A 20,581-nucleotide genomic window follows, 5' to 3' on the forward strand; every position below is an offset into this window, starting at 1 on the left:
CACTTTCATTCATCGTTAGTTGTAAAATTTGCGTCGCTTCTATTACAGTATCGATAAATAATACAGGAATCTAATTGACATAGCCTACAAAACCAAAAACTCGAAGGCAGTGATGCTGAAATCTGTGTGTAACTACGCCACCCTAACCAAACCAAAAAATACCTTCACGTTTTCCTGCATTCTTAACTCTATGCATTCCATGTCTATACACATTATTTCTCCTAATAATATAAGAGCAGTCCAAACAAAAAATTAAATTAAATTAAAAAGGGCTGCTTAAAATTGTACTTAAGTGTGAGAGAGATTCGAGGTAGCAGAGATGAGAATGTGGAGATGAGAATGTGACTTGCGCAATGAAAATGTATTAAAGTGATGGAGATCGAGCTGCATCAGCCTCACTCTCTCTCTCTCCAGCTAAGTCCAGTGGCAGAACAGAGTCCAGACAACTAGGCCTATAGCAGATTTGGGGTGCAGTGGATGACCAGTGTGTTCTACATGTCCCACAGTGCCCCAAAACGTTCCACGGCGACTCCTGGTAGTCCATTCAGCCGCGACTAGTTTTCACATGCTGGTGGTGGACATAGACCAGTTTCACCCCAGGGCAGATAGGCTACATTTGAAATGGAATAGATCCTCCCTCAATCCATCCTCGTATTATCATATTTTAATTCTAGGTAATTAAGCTATCTCTCTATTTGAAAATAAGAACTTCAGAGAAATCGATTTAGTGAGTTGGATCTTTGTAGGCCTTGTCTCTGTCACCAGTAGATGTTGGTTGAACATTGTAGACTCAGAAAGACACAAAGATAGAGGCACATTTCTTATTCCATACGCTAGGACAAATACGTACAAGTGTTCCTTCCCGAGTGCCATTAGAGAATGGGATGGGTTGCATGAATCAGCCAGGAAAACCAACGACTCAATTTAACAGAGTTTAAGTCAATGATTAACATGCATGACTATTTATAGATTTGACACATGAATTGCGTAGGAAGTAATTATCTTATTTTTTTAAAGTAATGTACGTCTGTAATATAAGATTTTAGACCTATATATATATATATATTAGCCTATTGTCTAATCTCGAATTCCCTTAACTATGTTCTTAAGAACATGTTCCGGAAACATATCGTGTAAATGACTAGTTCTTAAGTAAAAGATGAGACATTTACTGAGACATGCTCTAAATCACACTAGAAAAAAAAAAAAAAAACTATACTTGCAGGGCTATAACTGAAAAGGAAACAGGTATATAGAGTCATTGTTATTGGCGATTCTCGTACAAATTGAAGAGACACTCAAAATCATGCCATTTTGCATCAGTAACCATCAGCCTATAGAAAAATAGATGCAAATTCACTAACTAATTTTAGGCCCTACTGTTTCACTGCGTATTGATTAATAGATTTGTGTACTTGCCAAAAAGAAAAATTATTTCATCATCTTGGACTTAGTAGTAAATATACCTTGCAACTTTTGTCACTATAATATGTTATGCCTAGTTCAAATCCTACACCCATCTATAGGCTGATTTGAATTGATCTGGTCTCTATCCAAAACCGTATGCAGTACTTTGCAGACGTTCTATTCTGCTAAGGAAACAAGAAAGGCAGAAAGGTTTATCATTTTGTTTTATTAACAGCAAGTTAATGACACACTTTCCTAATCACACAAACTATTTGTAAGGAAATAAATGAAGTTGTTAGGAATGCCATGAGATTGATGAGAACCTCAGAATGGTGGCCAATCCTTGATTGTTTTACATGAATATATAGAAACTACTTTGGTGAGATGTGTAACAGTCACCAACTGTGTAAAATAAAAAAAATGTATAAAAGTAAAAGTATTTGGAATGTTGAAAGTAAAAGTATTTGGAATGTTGAATAGTCAAACATTTGTTATATTTTACATAACTTCAAACAATAATCACAATGACAAAATGTAAAAAAAATATAAATAGGAACAGCACTAAACACTTTTGAATTCACAGCTTGATATTTCTTGAAAAGATGTAACTCTACTAGTTCTTACCCTAAAAGTCATTGCATATGTAATACTACCTTGTATCTCATCTATCATTCGGGAACTGGATAAGCCAGACAAGCTGTTTTTATGTAGAATAAAAGTGTAATCCTTTTGGGACAGTTTTATAAAATGTTTTTTTTATCAGCTGCACACAGCTTATGTATAATGATAAAAAATGTGTCTAATGATGTTGTGCTTGAAGTATAAAATGTGTCCATTGATGCATGTTACTTTTGATGACTATGTAACCCTAGCCCTAAAGCCAGAAAATAAACCTCACACACATTTCAAACAAAAACACAAGGAGCAAAATTCAACTTTTCAGTTCTAGAGGTCAATTAGCCTTTAGTGATAGCCTATATGTGATCTAAGTTTGTTGGTCTAGTGATCTAAGTTTGTTGGTCTAGTAATACATGGGATCTAAATTTTTAATGTTTTTCATGTTTCGTATGCTCCTTCAGAGTTGAAGATAATCTACATCTCAATTCATGACGGGAAATGGCAGAATATGAGCCCAGGATCATCGAGATGACTGAACGACAGTTCAGCACACATACTGCACAACCAAACAGCCATTGTTAAGTAAAGTTCCCTTTCAAACCTTGCGATCTATAGAGCAGATTAAGGTCATTGGTTTCTGTGACCAATGATAACAAGCAGGGTGTCATGTAACCAGCACAACCACCAACCACATTTATTTTCCACAACTAAAGTCAGGTACCCATTAGAGTTGTGTGGCCTCAAGGGAGCCCTAAAAATACTGAAATTTCAAATCCCAGTCTTCACTGAGATTCAAACCCAGGACTCCAGGTTCAGAAGCTGAGCGCACCCCCATGGCTGTCAGTTCACTAGGGTGTTATGTGACCAGCACATAACCACCCTAACTTTCTCCCAACATGTCAGGTACGCCTTAAAGTTGGGTGAAACATTCTGTAAATCCTGAAGTTCAAATCCTAGTTTTCACAAAGATGGAACTTTAGAAATCAAGCAGCTAATTTTGGTCTAGTGATAAATGTGATCTAAGTTTGTTGGTCGTCTAGTGATAAATGTGATCTTGTTGGTCTAGTGATAAATGTGACCTAAGTTTGTTGGTCTAGTGATAAATGTGACCTAAGTTTGTTGGTCTAGTGATAAATGTGATCTAAGTTTGTTGGTCTAGTGATATGTATGTGATCAAAGTTTATTGTAAGGTAAAGAGCTATCGATATCAAATTAAAAAAAAAATTAAATGAAGCTAATCATATTTCAAATGCTAAAGCAATTTTTTAAAAATCTGATTTAACAAAAGGTCTGGAATACTTTTGAGGTGTCTTACAATTGAATGACATATAATTGTAATGACATGAATATCTACAAAAGTCATATACCAAAGTGACCAAACAACAGGATAGAAATAGATTATAATGAAAAAAAGATGTTAAATAAAACAGTTTTTAGACCATTTGCAGACCTTGTTTTACATGTTTCAGATGTTCCTTCAGAGTTGAAGATAATTACTTCCTAGTTCAAACCTCCCGCAGGACGACAGGGGATGGGAGCGGGCAGGGTTTGAACCCGGGACCATCGATAAATCTGAATGACAGTCCAGCGTGCAAACCGCACGACCAGGCAGCCATCCTTGTAATGTTCTACTGAGCCTGCTACATCAAATAATCTTTTCCTTCAATATATGCTTTTGTATCAAGGAAGTCAAGGATTAAGTTATAAAACTGTACTACATCAATTAAATCAAAGTAGTTACAATAAGTTGAATTTAGAATTTTTTCTACTTTTTTTCATAGGCATAATACATTTCCATTAAATATTTTGATCTGTAAAATCTCAACAAAACTATTGAATTATATAAAATGATTTAAAAGTATCAATAACTTTACATACATTTCTATAAATATATTAAGTAACTCGTGTTGTACTATATATATATTCACAATACATAGAACATTCAATCTTGATACAAATGATACAAAACAGGTGTATGTATAAAATGTATTTTAAAAAAAAGGAAATGGGAACTAAAAACTTTGGAAACTAATAAAAGTTTAAATGTAGGCCTAAAAAAAATGTAAATTACTCAACTCATTTAATTTTAATTATGTAGGCCTACTATAATTTAAAAAAAAAAAAAATTGTGACATGCATAGGCCTATGCATATACTTTTATTTGCAATAAGCTTATGTTTATAAAAAAGTTTGTAAAAGTTTTCACCTATTTAATAACAATAATGATTTAAATAAAAAGGGTTGCTCTCATAAAAACAAGGCTGATGCAATTAATAAAGAATCAGCAGCTAGACTCCACTGGCTACATCTGTAGCTTTACAGGCAACATGCACCATTGAGTCATAGCCTATTTCTTGGCATTTAAAGTAGCAATGCTGGCTTTGTGTTTACTTCCCTTTAAATGGTCTTCAGCAATATTTAGAGATGCGAATTTGACCTGACATAAATTACAATACCCTTGACCATTTTCATTTAGAAAGTAAATGCTTGGTTTGGACTCAGGAGCTGGAATGGCACTGGGTGGTGGATTAGCGCTTTGCTGAATAGTGGGTTCCTTATTCTTTTCCAGAGATTCCAAATTTCTCTTATGCTTTTGTCCAGAATAGTGTTCTTCTGCATTTATAGCAGACGTGAACTTGGCTTTGCAGATGTCACAGTAGGACATGTCATGACCAGAAGCACTAAGCTGAGACTGTAACACAGGAGCTGGCTTTTGTTGTTCATTAGGAATAGCTTGTTGACTGGCTGCTTGTACCTGACCCACGTCACTTTTCTTCTTCGGGCCACCCTTTACCTTTTGAGGACCATTAGCTGGTGACTCTGCAGCTAGATTTGTTGCTGGATTGACTGGTTTATCTTTGGTAGCAACATCTGGCCTTAGTTTCCCTTGTTTCCTTTTGGGATTGTTGTCTGATGTTGGCTGCATGTCTCCATTAGCTTGCAATGAATTTTTGGCTGTGCTCTGCTGAGGTCCTCTACAAGGAGATGCTCCATCCACAGACTGGCTGGGTTTTAACTGAGGTTTCTTTTTATTAGGAGTATGGTTCACTGATAACATAAAAAATAACAGAATCAAATTATTTCTAGATGAAAACAAAATATAATGACATCAACAAACAAAATTAATATAGACATTTATAATCAAATTATTCTTTAAATTGTATTTTAGTAAATACAGAATCAAAACAAAAAGTCTTGTTGTATGCCTATTTTTCTAATAAAACTAAAAATGAATTGTTTAAACATAGCTAACAAAAATATAAGAAAATTGGAATAGTTACAAGAAATATTGAAATTATATAATTAAAAAAGTCTTTTTCTATATTAAAAATGGACTTTAACCCACGAAGGGTCTTAAGAAACTTTCTGTGGCGTTCGGGGAGTTTTAGCATTTTTAATGCATGTTAGAAAATGGTCTTAAAATGCCATAAAGTGAAGGTTGATATCCATGTTTTATATATATTCTGAAAGGTAATTGGACAGCGAACACTATAGATCATATATTGAACACCTGAATTTGATCAGTTGACCTTGACCCTGACCTAATTAGTATGATTGATTTTTTTTATCAACAAAAAAGCTTGTTTGCTGACCTCTGTGAGAAACATTTTTAGAGCTATAACAAAAGTTTTGATGTAATTGGATAGCCCATTCATTTTCCTTTATAAATAGATATAATTTTGTTAAAAATGGACCATTAGATTTGAAAAAAAAAATTTTTTTAGTGACTTGGTTACCCTTTTAATACAAGTAACAGTGAAGGAAAAAAAAATAGATAAAAATCGTTTTTTTTTGTTCAGTTAAGTTAAAAGCATTTAAAGATTGAAATAATAGAATACTTAATGCATAAAGAAGTCAATATTATCATTAATATGCTTCAATCTATCTTAAAATGTCTTAAATTTCACTAAATTTTGACTAGGTCTAGGTGCAGATCCAGTCCGGTCTCTAGTCTAGATCTAGAGTCTAGATATAAACTCTAGACTTTAGATGACTACGGACAGTATGGACATAATAAATCATCGGCCACTTCATGAATAGATCTAGATCTAATATATAAAATATTCTCATTATTCCTAGATCTAAATCTAATTGTAATATTAAAAAAGAACAACTAAAAGTATTTGAAACTTTATGTTTTGTAACATCTCATGGACCCGGGCTAGCATCGGACATTGCAAGAAAAATTCGCCGGTGAATAATCAGCATGTAAACACAAAAACAGATGGGGAAATGGGCTATTTTTGGATCTGACAGGAAGAAGAATGTCTAATAGATCTGAAGTTTAAAAATGGTCACTTTAAAACGTGGATTGAAATAGAAAATCAGCAGTCTAAAGTCGGCCGATTATATCGGCCGGGACGCCACAGAAACGAAATGTCGGCCGATATAATCGGCCGACGACGCTTCGTGGGTTAAGTATTATTTCATGTCTAAAAAAATGTTGGCTGATATAAAAGATCTTTTTAAAAAATTGATTGTTTGTCTGCTGCAAGCAAATAAAGTGAGTGCATTAAAAAATATACACTTCAAGATGCTAATATAAAATCCTGTGGGATAATTAGTTTCAGCTATTACAAGTCCAGTTCGCTGGTGAAAAAAAAAAAGTATCATAAAATATACCCAGACATTAATATATTCTATATATTGCTATCTACGACTATTGGGCTAAAAAAAGGAAGGTGAGGGGTTTTAAGAATTAGGATACATAGTTGCTTCCCATGCATGATTATAAAATTATGGTTAGTATTAACAAGATAGACAAGAGGGTTTATGTTACACCTGATGGAGCCTTTGGTGTCAGTTGCACTTACACAATACCTTGCACACAAACCTAAAATTTTGTATTGATGGCTGTGGATAAAAAAAAACCAAACTACTGCTGAATCACATAAACTGCCTTTTAAATCTTAGTTTGATATATGTGTATTTGATTTCTGAAACAAAAGACTACACGTTTTTGAGGACATTATAGACCTAAGAGGAAGATTGAAATTTAATTTTCAGTTCAAGATTTTCATACCGGTACGTAGCAGAAAAAATAAAATTATTGATAGTAAAAAAATAAATTGTGATATGAAATCAACTGCTACTAATGAGATTTTGTTAAATTATAGTTCAATTTTTTAAACGATGAGAGTCAATTTAACGTCTTGACATTATTTGGTTTATCACAGAAATCAATAAATTTATTAAAAACATTTGTCAAAAAATCATGCGAAGCTATTTATATTCTTATAAAAATACCTTCATATTTGATTAAAAAAAAAAAAAAAAAAAAACACTGAAAGACATTGTTTTTTGGTCATGATGAAGGAGATGGTGAAATCAGATTATGAATAGTTTATTATGTTTCTGATATGTAATTGTTACAGAAGGCCAATAAAGATAAAAAGACTATTAAGTTGATATTTTGGACACAATGGTTAATATTTTCCAAACTAATTTAGTAAAGCAACAAAGTGATTTTTTAAAAATTCTACTGCATACAATCTGTAGACATTTTAAGTTTTAAACCAGATCAAAACATCTTGTTAGAAATTGTTATAAAAAACATATTCTTTTTAACTTAAATTAATTTAATCTTTAAATTAAATACATCTACATTCTAAACTGTTTTAAAATTTATTTTTTTTTAAATCCCAAATTGTTAAAAAAGAAAATAAGTTCAATCAATAACAGACAAAAATTAAAAAAAAAAAAAGAATATCGTGACATACCAGTTGTTACACATTCAAGTCCAATTTAATTCTTTTGATAGAAACAGTTTCATCAAGTGGTAAACAAAAAAATTCATTCAGAAAGTGACACATAAAGTTTAGCATGTAAACATAATAGATAGTGTCTTTTATCTTAGATTGAAAGCATGTTTTATGATCACTGATTTTACTTGAGGGCATTTTTGAACATTTTTTTTAGATGTATTGCAAATGAGAAGCTGACTTGAACTAAAACAAAAACTATTACTGAAACTCAAAATAAAGAGCAGGGGTACAAATACTGGACAAAAAAAACAGAAATTAAAGTTTCAGTTTAAGCCAACATGTCTTTCTATTATAACTATGTATACAATGTAATAAATAGGAATCAGTTAAATTATTTATAACCTACCACTGTCTGTTGATAATTTTTGAGGGACCTCTGCGAAGTGGCTTTCAACTACAGGCTAATGAAAAAAAAAAAAATTCATACATTTAATTCTTCTAAATTCAATGCATACATATTTTTTTTTTAAATAAACAATCCATGTTATTGAAATACATATTTTGATTAAGTAGAAAGAAACCCATTTCAAAGTACGGTAAGAATTAACACACCACTTTCCTCACACATGTAGATTTTTTTATATGTGCTTAACATATATATATATATATATATTTACTCTTAAGCAAGAAAATTCTTGTATGTATGTATATATATTTATATAATGTATATATATATTTATATATATATATATAAATTTTATTTCGAAATTAATTTTGGCTAGTATGTTTTATGAATGGGAAAACTTGACACAGCTTAGTCACTAGGCTCACAGCAGTACACTAAGACATTGCTTTGCAAACAAGAACAAGTTTTAATGAATCAATTGGCCTAATTTAACATTTGCGCACCATCTTATTGTAGATTCATTATGAAACTATGAAAGAAAAATATTGAAATTAAATTTGTCCATGTATGATTAGTTATTGTGTTTTAAAGGCTTTATAATTTGTTTACACTTTAATTGGGTAGACCTGTTGGTAGTTTTTATTTTGTTGTTATTTTGCTGGTGAATTATTGCAATGTGTTCAAGCTTCAAAGTCTACTGTCCCATACCAAAACATAGGAAATGGTCATAACACAGCTTCTCTACGCCTTACTTGCACACACTGAACATGTTACCCAGGGCCAGCCCTAACATTTGCTGGGCCTTTTGTGAAATGGATTGCACGCGGCCCAGTCAGGGTAGGGATACGGATAATAAGTGAAAATGAAGAGTTTGTATTAGAAAATAAATTCATCTTTGCATTACATTTTTATGAAATGAAAGCTGACAATGCCGTTTTTTTATCGCACATAGGATTGGCGTTTACTATATTGATTGACACCAAAAAATGACAATTGTGTCTATTTTAAGGACATTTTTATGAGTTTTCAGGAGATTTTAATAATTTAAAGAGATTGCCAGGACTTGTTAGTAAGTATATTTTGCAATTTCAGGAGATTTCCAGGAGCTCATTGAAAATAAGGAGACCACGGGAACCCTATTATAAGTTATAATGGTTTAACTTAATAATTTACACCTAGAATTAGCGTGGGGCTTATGAAAGTTCGGGGCCCACTGCGACTGCATAGTCACCTGATACTATATATATATATATATATATATATATATATATATATATATATATATATATATATATGTATGTATGTATTCCTAATAACTTAAATCTATGTATTTAACAAATGTTTACATAGTAAGAGCTAGTATTAAGTGTGTTAATGTTCTATGTATTTATAATTCAATATTCATAAACAATATAGTTTTATTATCAGTTACAAAACATTTACTTGTTTAATAAATATATATCAGCTATATGTTTCTACTTTTAAACAATTATTTTTTTTTAAATCCATTTTTGATACTTAACTTAGACTATTCAAATAAAATCCACTAAATATAAAAAATGTTATTTTTAAAAGGCAAACTACCATACCTATCAATTAGTAGCAGTTAATAGAATTGCTTAACCTTATTCTCACAACAAAGCCCATATACAGAAACTTACTACAAAATTTTCTCTGTCAAATTTCTCATCATGCTCCTCTAGATGTGAAAAGAAAAACAAAGATAAATATATATATATATATATATATATTTTATATCAAATTTTGTACTGCTGGTTCATTAATTATATTTTTATATGAACTTCTGAACTTTAAGTGTCTTGCTCTTAATAAATGTCTTTACTTTCCTTTTGTTAAATTTTGTTATCCTTTACAAGTGTCCTCAAAATAATTTGAGCACTGGCGTTAGGTCTAGATGAATCTTGGTAGCCAATGAGTGTTCACAAAGTGGACGAAGGCAGTTTCAGCTTTGTTAATTTTGGCTTCTCTCACATCCTCTTCATCTATGATTCTATAATAAGGCATTCTTTGCAGATCTATGGGGACATCTCTGTTTTCATGGCCCATTTTTAACTAGGGTGTCATATGTGACCAGCACAATGACTAACCACCTTTACTTGCCCAACATATGCCAGGTACCCATTAGAGTTGGGTGGACTCAGCTGCATCAGTCTCCACCGGGAATGGGCGTGTGGAAACCAAGTGCATTAATACTATAATAGTAAAAAGAAATTTCACTTCCTATAATAGTAAAAAACAATTTCACTTTCCAAAAAAAACTTCTACACCAGAAGTTCTCAACCTGTGGATCGCGACTCCCTTAAGGGTCAAATGACAATTTGCCAGGGGTTACTTAAGATCATAAAAGATCTGCATTTTTTTCCTGTTTTTTTTTCATTGTAAGTGACTATTTTTCTAATTAGTTATTTGAGGATAGACAATTAAATCAGAATAGTTTCAAGTATTTTAATAGTCCCAGTATAATTTAACAATTTCATTAATGTAAATTAATGCATAACACAACGGAATTATAGATATTATTTCTATGATAACATTGGGTAGTAATTATTAATAATTAATATTAACAACACATCGTTTTACAGTCTGTGTTTTTATTTAAGGTAATATTTGGATTATGGAACAATCCATGAAAATGTATCTTGAAATATAATGATTCAACCTTTTTCTATCATATGGTTTTACTTCAATAGTTAAAGCAGGAACTGAAAAATCCCAGTGCATCATTTTAAAGAAAGTTCTATAAGCCAAATCTATGAAGCCGAAATAACCACAACGTCATTTTGATAACAACCATCAGACCTTTGCCAACAAGGATACCAAGCATTTCAGAGCTAAGGTCAGGTAAATAAATGATGGTGATTTTATTGCTTATTGAACTCATTAATAGCCATGAAGTGATAAATGATTACTTTTCAAAGGCAGTTACACAAATTTGAATTAAGTGCTTACAGTCATATCCCACGTGTTGATGTAGTTTAGCCTACTATCCGTGCTCCACCGTTATTTTCAAATTGAGACACAAGTGGAAACAGGAAAGTAAATAAATGCCAGTCATAAAGATAGAATTTTGGTTAGTTGTAATTTCATTACAAAGTGAAATGTATAGGATAAAAAATTGTTTTGTGATTAAACATAAAGCTTTGGCAAAGCATATCAGATATTTACATTATAATTATGACTTTATAATATTAGCAAAATATATTTATGCTTATGAAAAAAATAATTTTAATGTTGGGGACCCAGCATAGTGGGAAATTGCAAAAAGAGTTTCCCTAGCTAAAAAGGTTGAAAACCACTGTTCTATACAGTGTCATTGTTCTGTAATTTACTCTTCCTCTACAAGTTGCTGAGAATAATATAAAATCAATCATTTGAGCCAGTAGTTCTTAAACCTTGTGCTACACAGTGACATGAGGAAAATGGCTTTATAAATTAATGGTGCTGTGAAATAGTTTGTTAGACACTGTTTTTTGTGGAATCTTAATTATCCAGGACATCATGAATTCAATAATTTTGAAAAACACTACCTTAAGAAATGTATCTAGGTAGATAGAAAACACAACCTTAAAAAACAATTTTAAAAAATTAAGCACCAAAACCTTACTTTTAACTTTATTGAAGTAGCTAATCAAATCTTTTTGTCTCATGGAATCATCTCCAAGAATCCTTATAATGGCTGGATACCAGTCTTTATAGCGAACCATCAAGTCAAGTATTTCCTGGCTGATTTCTTTATCAATCATTCCTGAATTATGCACTTTTTTTCTGAGGCGAGCCTGAAATAAAAATATATGACCAGCTTTGAAAAATATTAGATAAGTACAAGTGTCACACGTCAAAATACATGCATGAATAAAATAAATTATGTTGTTACGCCTCAGAGCTGAGAATTTTTTATTTTTTTTTAATTATTTCTAAATCCATTTAAAAAATCCATAAATTAACAAATCAATTCTCTGATTTAGTATAAAATAGATACCAAAATAATCAGAATCTGCAGACAAATTTTCCTTTCAATAATGAGGTTAGCAGTGAGTCAAAAATATCTTAAGTAAATGGTAAACAATTATCATTAATTCATATACGGGTAATGATTATTTCAGTCACTATGAAACTTTATTTGTATATCAAGTGTACAAAAGTGATGTTTTTTTTTAAACTGTGGTGCAACTTACCAATGATTTTACTTTCCAAAAACCAGGAAAATGAGACTATTTCAATAGAAGTCTTTTTAAATAGCAATTCAGGCAGGAGAGACAATTTCTGTAGGAATATGTAGGCTACCTGTTCATGTTATTACCCAAGAAGGTAAGACAATCTCAAAAGGAATGTCTTTTTTGTTTAACCACCATTTCAGGTAAATTATTAGTTAATAAATAAATAAAAATATATTTAAAAAAAAAAGCTGTTATAAGCTTAAGTTGACTAGGCAGAAGGACATCAGGTGTCATACCATGTACAAAAAGGTATAGTCCAGACAAGTATAAAAGATTTGGCTACCTAGTAAGAAAGCCTACAAACTACCAGCAATCATCTAATGGATACCTAACAAAAGTTTGGGAAAGTAAAAGCAGTTGGTTGAACTGTGGGGTCATATATATTAGACCACTGATGCCCAACCTAATTCGACCAGTGGGCCGTTTTAATTTCCGACACTTGTCTCGCGGGCCACATGAACGAAAAGTTTCAAAAACGAAACGAAATAAAATTGTTCTGAAACTATTTTGGTAGAAATTGTCAATTTAATACTTAATTAATAGGTTATTTGACATATTTTTTTACGCGTCAGAAAACAGCTTCATTTCTCTACTTAAAATGTGATAGTGTAGATAGCTTTACAACCGACTCATTTTTTTGGTCTCGCTTTGGTAAATATTCACATGGATCCTCCAATCTCTAGGCATAGTTAACAATCTTTTATTCGCGACTCAAACCAAGAATGCTGCGATATTTATTTTAAAGTGCCGTTTCTATGTTGTCGTTTTATTAAACAGCCCACACTTTCTTTATTCAATAAATATGCTGTCTTATTAACATATTCAACAAAAAAAGTAAAGATAGGCTCACTTTTCGTGGTAGATTCTACATTCAGAGTTCCAATTCACACACAAATGTTAAAGGTCATGGTACCAATCTATCAGAGAAAAAGTGAGGACCCAAACGTAGGTAAAGATACTTTTTTTTCAACTTTTTTTTTTTTGTTTGGAAGCGAGATTTCTACACTTTGTGCCGACTTTACGGCGGGCCTGATGGAACCACGTTGCGGGTCAGATCTGGCCCGCGGGCTGTATTTTGGGCATCACTGTATTAGACCATGGTTTTCCTTTGGTGACATACAAACTATACGTAGTCCATCCCATAATTTTCAACACTCAAATAATCAGCAATAAAGAAAACTTACAACATCATCAGGTGTTAGCACATGAGGAGCATGCTTATGAATGATGGACAAAAAGTTAGCTGGAACAATGTAAGCACAAAAAAGTTCTTGTACGGCACATGCCAAACTTTGATTATATTTTATCTTACGAGCAGTCTGGTCCATCTAGAAGGAAAACAAAAAATCTTAAGAAAATTTTTTTATTTTGAAGAAATAAAGTAATACTATTTAATACAATACATTTTTTAAAAGTTATTTATCTAATCAATTGAATTTTTCTACCTTTCTATTTATTGTGTTAATAAAATAAAACGGGCAATAATCAAAAAGAAAAGAGCATTTATGAAAGGCGATGGACAGACAAGGAAAATTGCTCAACGAAATCTCAACGTCGTTCTTGAGGAAGGGAGGAGAAACTACCGCACCAAGCTGGAAGACTCAATTAATACAAGTGACATGAGACAGGCGTGGGGCATCATGAACAAAATGGCAGGAGCACAAGTCAAATTTAAAAATAATCTTGCTACAAGAGACGAAAAAACATTGGCCAACGAGTTAAATGATTTCTATTGTCGCTTCGACACGAAAGATTTTAATTATCTAAGACTCAAAGCCCTTGAGGATGTCAATGTTAACAACTGCTTAGAATTAGCGATTACTAAAGAGCAAGTTTGTAACATTTTCAAAAACGTCAACCCAATGAAAGCTGGTGGGCCTGATGGAATAAAAGGGCGAATCTTAAAAGAATGTGCTGAACAACTAGCTGAACCTTTCCAAGATATTTTTTCTACTTCATTACTAAACCATGAGATACCACCTGTGTGGAAGTCATCTATAATTGTACCTGTGCCAAAGGTTTCCAAACCGAAGGAAATGAATGACTATAGACCTGTTTCACTTACTTCCATTGTGTCTAAATGTTTAGAAAAATTGGTTAAAATGTTTCTTCTGAATGATCTTTGTAATAAGTTAGACCCTTTACAATTTGCTTACCAAAAGGGTAAAGGTGTAGACGATGCCATCCTAAATATTTTAAACTGTGTCTACAAACATCTGGACTTACCGAACACTTATGTAAGATTGCTCTTTATGGATTTCTCATCAGCTTTTAACACTATACAACTTCATTTACTCATTGAAAAGATGAAAGCGTTGCAGATTAGTCCATACATAATACTATGGGCTAATGAATTTTTGACCCAGAGAGCTCAGAGGGTTAGGGTAAACAATGTTATATCTAATGAACGCATAGTTAACACAGGGGCGCCCCAGGGGGCTGTAACATCGCCATTGTGGTTCATTTTGTACACCAATGATTTTCAATCCGATAGTTATTGTTGCTCCTTCACAAAATTCGCTGATGATGCGGCTCCTCTTGCCCTGCTCTCAGAGAGCTCAGACGTAAATGAGTATTTCAAAGAACTAGAACACATTGAGGAATACTGTAAAGATAATTTTTTATTATTAAATGTAAAAAAAACCAAAGAAATGATAATCGATTTTCGTAGGGACAAGAAGGGAAATGATATTGTTTCTGTAGCTGGAGAGACTATTGAAATTGTGCAAACCTTTAAATACCTTGGTACTATCCTAGACAATAAACTAAATTTTACTGCAAATACTGATTATATCAGCAAAAAAGGGCAGCAAAGATTACGACTACTAAGAAAACTGTCCTCGTTTAATGTTAGCGAAAAGGCCTTGGCTATGTTTTATCACGCTCACATCTGCAATATTTTAAGTTTCAATATCACTGCCTGGTATGGCAATCTGAGCATTAAAAATAAAAATAAACTTAATAGAATCCTAAATGCTGCTGGCAAAATCATTGGCAAAAAACAAACCCCATTCGGGCAGTTGTTTGAGACAAACATCTATAAAAAAGCTAACAAGATCCTCGAAATAAAGAATCACCCTTTGTGTCAGGATTTTGTGATTTTACCATCACAAAAGAGATACAAGACACCGATAGCAAAGACAAACAGACACAAACACTCTTTTGTTCCCCTGGCAATCAAATCATTAAATAAGAACAATCTGGTATAAACTTTGTCACATGTAAATTATGAGTGCGTCTGGTGTGAATGTACACTTTGGTTTCTTATAGTTATAATGTTTTTTGTTTGGTGTAATGCACAAATTGTAAGACAAATTTCCTTACGGATAATAAAGATTATTATTATTATTATTATTATAATTAATTTTAAAGAATTTACAAAATTGATGGATTTAGTGAATTTGGACAGCAATCATTGCAATATAGATTTAAAATAGTTTCTGAGTGAAGACTTAAATATGTGCATCTATCCACTGAGTTAACATTTCAGGCTTTTCTCTTCCTTTTTATGAAGCCTGGAAACAGCAATAAAGTTATACAAATAAACTTTGACTGCGTAGTTTTTGAATATGTGGGAGTACATCATGTATTAGGATCAGTGGCGTCACTAGGGTGAATGTCACCCAGTGCGGTCAGCTCAGGGTGTCACCCCTCCCTCAATCCCCCCTCCTCTTTTAATTTTTTTTTTCCGTTTGTATGTTGCGCTGTAATACATAAAGTTTATAATTACATACGTTTTTTGATTGTTCAACTATAAAATAAGTGCCTATTAAATTTTAAAATTCAGTTGATTATTACAATTGATCTATAGTTCACTGGGTTTGTGTAATCACATGAAACTCTGCACTCATCCTTAAGCTTTGGAATTGAAGACATTGCCATTAATCTATAGTTCAATTTTGCAACAACGCAATCATAAATAAATTACACTGTTTTTTTTTTCTGGATTTCAAACTTGAAAACGTATCATTAACTTGAAGTTAACGATTTCATTTTTTTAATAAAATTCCCCTTAATGAAAGTGTCATTTATTCCTTTGTCTAAAAAAGTTCTTAATTTTTATTTCTAAAATCCTTTTTGACATGAGACGCCATAGATAAGCAGATGGTAAGAAAGGGTTAAAAGCTTTGTTAAATGATTTAGAGATCATTTTGAAAGTCTTAGTGGTATATGAATCATGCAATGTCAACTTTTATTTTCTTCAAGAATCACTTTTGTTGCCTTTAGATCTCTTCTCAGTCAGGGTATTTCTGTTTGAATGTAGCTTTTTGAAAAATCATCATATACGCCAATATTTTGAAACTGACATCTAAAATAATCGTCGGTTGTTGAACTAAAGAATTTTTGGTTGGATTGCTCCAAATTTATCTGCTACATCAATGATTGTTTCCAGTAGGAGTTGAAGCTCAGAGTTAAAAAATGATAAATGCACATAAGAACGAACTTCATTTTCTCTTCTTAAATAGTGAATCCGGCATCTAATGATTGCTCGCCTGACATTTTCTTCATGTTTTTAATATTAGTTTTCTTCTGAATCACAGTGCTTTTTGTTTTGGAAGAGAATATTTTTTCATAACACTTTGATCTAAAATGTTATGCTTTTGTTAAAGAAAAGGTTTAATTAGTCACCACATTGTTAATGGTTTAAAGATAGGCCTCAACTTGTGTATATTTGAACTACTTGTACATCCCCCCCCCACCAAAAAAAAAAGTAAAGATAGGTAAAATAAAGCCTCTTGTGGCAATAATTTAAGAACAAAAAAAATATTTTAAACGTATCAAAAAATACAAGTCAAAAAGCTAATTTCTGAAAAAGAATGTTGACCACATTATCCATATAGATTGAGTGAATGTTATACACATCTATTAAATAGCTATTCTGATGGTCCTTAATAAATTTCCTGAACTCCTCCATGGTTCCAGACATTAACTCCTCCATGGTTCCAGACATTGAAGCTGCATTTTCATATCTTGAGCTCCACATAGAAATTCAAGCTGAAGTTTTTCTAGACATTTTAAGATACTAAATTGATCTCATCAGCTTTTTTGATCTCCCTTAAAATTGTATAACTTCAACTTCTGAACCTGATAAATGTGTGTGCTATGTCAGGTTTTTTGTCAAACAAAATACAAAGGACGAAAGGTGCTTACAGTCATTGTGACTCTAGATCTAATATCTTTTACGTAGTTTGCTAAAACATTTATAAACTTTTTAACATTACAGATGTATTTTCAGCTATGGCTACCTATGCCGGCTATGCCTATGACTGTCACTATGGGCTTTGATCTAGATTCTACATTGACTACATGTAATATAACATAAAGTTACATTTCCATCATTCATTGCTCTAAAATTTTATACACTGTCACAGTCTTAGTTGACATTGCATGATCTAAAGTTCACGTCATGTTAATAGTTTAAAAGACACGTGGAATTCCTGATGTAGAAAACAGGAAGTAGAATGAAAGTTGACTTTGAGTTCAGTCAAATCAAGTAAGTAAGGTCTTGCTCCCGGTACAGGAAGGTTGGATGTTCCCTCCTGGACTGGTGGATATGTATGCATATAGCATGAGAGTCGAAGGACTAGTCATTGTTGATTAATAATATTTGAGAGTCGATTTCATAATGTGCTTATTGGATATTAAGGTATTATTGGTATTTCAATGGATATCTATAGTTGAAGCTCCAGTGTCACTAGTAGTAATTGTTCTTATTGTTACCCGCTGAGATGCGAACGTGATTTGTTGTTAACATATTGGATACTTTTGATACCGCTGTTATGCGGATAGGATTATTATTTCTTGACTTGTAACACTAACAAGGAGTGCAGTATATTATTATTATTATGTTGTAAATAAACTTAATGTTGTCTGCTGAACGGACTTGAGTCAGTCGTATAGTCGTATAGTGTTTGTCTCGCCACGTGTCTAGAGCACTTCAGGAAGTAAGAACCCAGTATTACACCATTCAATCAGTCTCTGGTATTCGTCTTGTCATCCATTGACATACACAAATGACAAATGATCATTGATAATATACTAGACTATAACTAGATCTATAAGCATTTGTAGATCTAGATCTAGATCTATATTAAAATAAGTTATACCTCTGTTTGAATCTAGATTATTCTAGATTTATGCCTAATGTAGATCTATAGGCCTATAGATCTAGATCTAGATGTACAAAAAAATGTACGTACGAGGTCATAGAGTCTAGATCTATAAAATTGAAACTGAAAGCAATAAAATTACTTGGAATGGTTTTTCAAAAAGTTATACTTTTTGTTCGCAGATTAATAAATTTTCGATCTATAAATCCATCATATCACAGACCTATATATGATATAATATATATAGGTCTGTGTACGGTACGGTCGTCATGTTACCGAAGTCCGGCATTAAAAAAAATATTATTGCATCTACTTAAGTCAATCGGGTTATGCATGTTAATCAATGACTTAAATTCTGCCAAGTCGTTGGTTTTCCTGGCTGATTCATGCAACTAAGGTGCTGTCGGTGAAATCGCAATCTTATTGATAGTCTATTACATTATTTTGAAATAACAACCAAAACTGTAAAACAAAACAAACCAGTTAAATGTATCCACATTCAAGGGATAAGAAAGGTCTTTTATCAACAAACTACTCGCTTAGGCCTACAGATCGAGTAAATTGAATAATAAATGTTCCTTCGTGAAAGTTATAATGAGATTCAGCAACGTTCCTAGATTATTTGTGACAAGCTGGCGAAGAAATCCGTCATTTTACTGCCTCGATAGGCATAGGATTCATTTGAGTGTGTTCACACTTCTATAGGACTATAAAAAAATATAGGTCTTATGCAGTTTGTTAATCTCTTATTGTCTAAAGAGAATCGCAATTCATAGTCACGGTTTACGGGTAAAAGAGAATCCTTATTTCTGAATATGTGGCTAGTATCATGGGCGCCCGCAGGCGGGGGGGGGGGTGCATGGTGGTGCATGTGCACATGCTGTGTTAATATTAGAAGATATTACGTCATTGTTTGTTGTTTATGTTTTATGCGAAAGCAAAGAATCGGACGGAAATAAAAGTGTTAGATTAGGTGTCAAATCTAGTGTCACATTGCTTTAAAGTGCTGGTAGCAGGTACATCTCTAGATCTAGTGGTTTCTAAATTGCTTAAAGTACATTTTATTTGTGGTGTCGTTAGATCTAGATTTAGACATAGAATCTAGAATCTGTACGAATAATGGAATTATTCGATCCTCCTAAACCGTTGTCTATCTATCTGAAAGATGGAAAAAATGGAGACAAAGTTTTGAACTGTTTATGGTCGCCACTGAAAAAAAATACGAAGCCCGAGCCAGTGAAGAAAGCTTTATTGTTACACCTGATCGGTGAACCCGCTCGCGACATTTACAATACTTTTCAAGTATGTGAAGATGAGACTGTAGACAAAGTAATTGAAAGGTTTCAGAATCATTTTTTGCCTAAGTCCAACACTGTGTATGACAGATTTAAATTCTTTTCAAGAAAGCAGAAAGACGGAGAAACGTTTGAACAGTATTATACCGAGTTAAAGAATTTGGCAAAAGAATGCAAGTTTGACAACCTTCGAGATGAACTCATCATAGATCGATTGGTATGTGGCATACAGTCGGATCGAGTAAGAGAGAGACTTCTGAGAGATGTAGACTTAACTTTAGAGAAAGCAGCAAGCATAATTCGTGCTGACGAGCATACCCAGAACCAAATGATAGATATGATAGGACTACATGTGGATGCTGCTAATAAATTAAAGAAGACAGAAGATAGAAAGCCAGTCAAAACCTCACAGGAAAATATGGCAAAGAATCATGTCACAAGTTTCATTAGAGATTGCAGATCTTGTGGTGGATTTCATGGAAAATACAATTGCCCAGCATTCGGACAGACATACCGAAAATGTAAAAAGAGAAATCATTTCGCTGTAAATTGTCGTTTGAAACACTTCAAAGCTGTTGATTTACTGGAAGATGAAAGTAAGTCAAGCCAAGTAAATGAGTTGTGGTTTGAGGCAATTGGTACTGACAACAATGTCAAAGTTTGGATGGTTGATGTCAATATTATGGGAAAAATAGTCAAAATGAAGATTGACACAGGAGCACAAGCTAATGTGATATCAGAGTCAACGTGGAACAATTTAGAAACTGATAGTCAGTTAAAGAATTCAAATACTACCCTACGA

General features: G+C 32.6%; 1 protein-coding gene across 2 annotated transcripts; it reads right to left on the reverse strand.

Moving 5' to 3' along the window:
• Window positions 1-1,617: 1,617 nt before the first annotated feature.
• LOC106067915 (uncharacterized) lies at window positions 1,618-18,692 on the reverse strand. 2 transcript variants are annotated; one of them, XM_056045156.1, is made up of 6 exons: window positions 18,575-18,692; window positions 13,559-13,702; window positions 11,762-11,933; window positions 9,798-9,835; window positions 8,137-8,191; window positions 1,618-5,073 (listed from the first exon to the last, which is right to left on the reverse strand). In XM_056045156.1, the coding sequence occupies exons 2-6, from the start codon at window positions 13,700-13,702 to the stop codon at window positions 4,373-4,375; spliced, it is 1,110 nt and encodes a 369-aa protein (XP_055901131.1). In that variant the 5' UTR covers window positions 18,575-18,692; the 3' UTR covers window positions 1,618-4,372. The 2 variants fall into 2 exon arrangements, with proteins under 2 accessions (XP_055901131.1, XP_055901130.1); XM_056045155.1 differs by having other exon boundaries at window positions 18,482-18,639.
• Between the last annotated feature and the right edge of the window lie 1,889 nt (window positions 18,693-20,581).

This window comes from Biomphalaria glabrata, chromosome 10 (assembly GCF_947242115.1).
Source record: "Biomphalaria glabrata chromosome 10, xgBioGlab47.1, whole genome shotgun sequence".
In the NCBI taxonomy this organism is placed as follows: Eukaryota; Metazoa; Mollusca; class Gastropoda; family Planorbidae; genus Biomphalaria; species Biomphalaria glabrata.

Bases quoted from the DNA above. Each gene is read 5' to 3' on its own strand.
- LOC106067915 (XM_056045156.1), bottom strand. From the start codon at position 13,702: ATGGACCAGACTGCTCGTAAGATAAAATATAATCAAAGTTTGGCATGT. The intron at 11,934-13,558 runs GTAAGTTTTCTT...TTTTTATTTCAG, and splicing joins TGCTAACACCTGATGATGTT to GCTCGCCTCAGAAAAAAAGT. The intron at 8,192-9,797 runs GTAAGTTTCTGT...TTTTTTCATTAG, and splicing joins TTGACAGAGAAAATTTTGTA to CCTGTAGTTGAAAGCCACTT.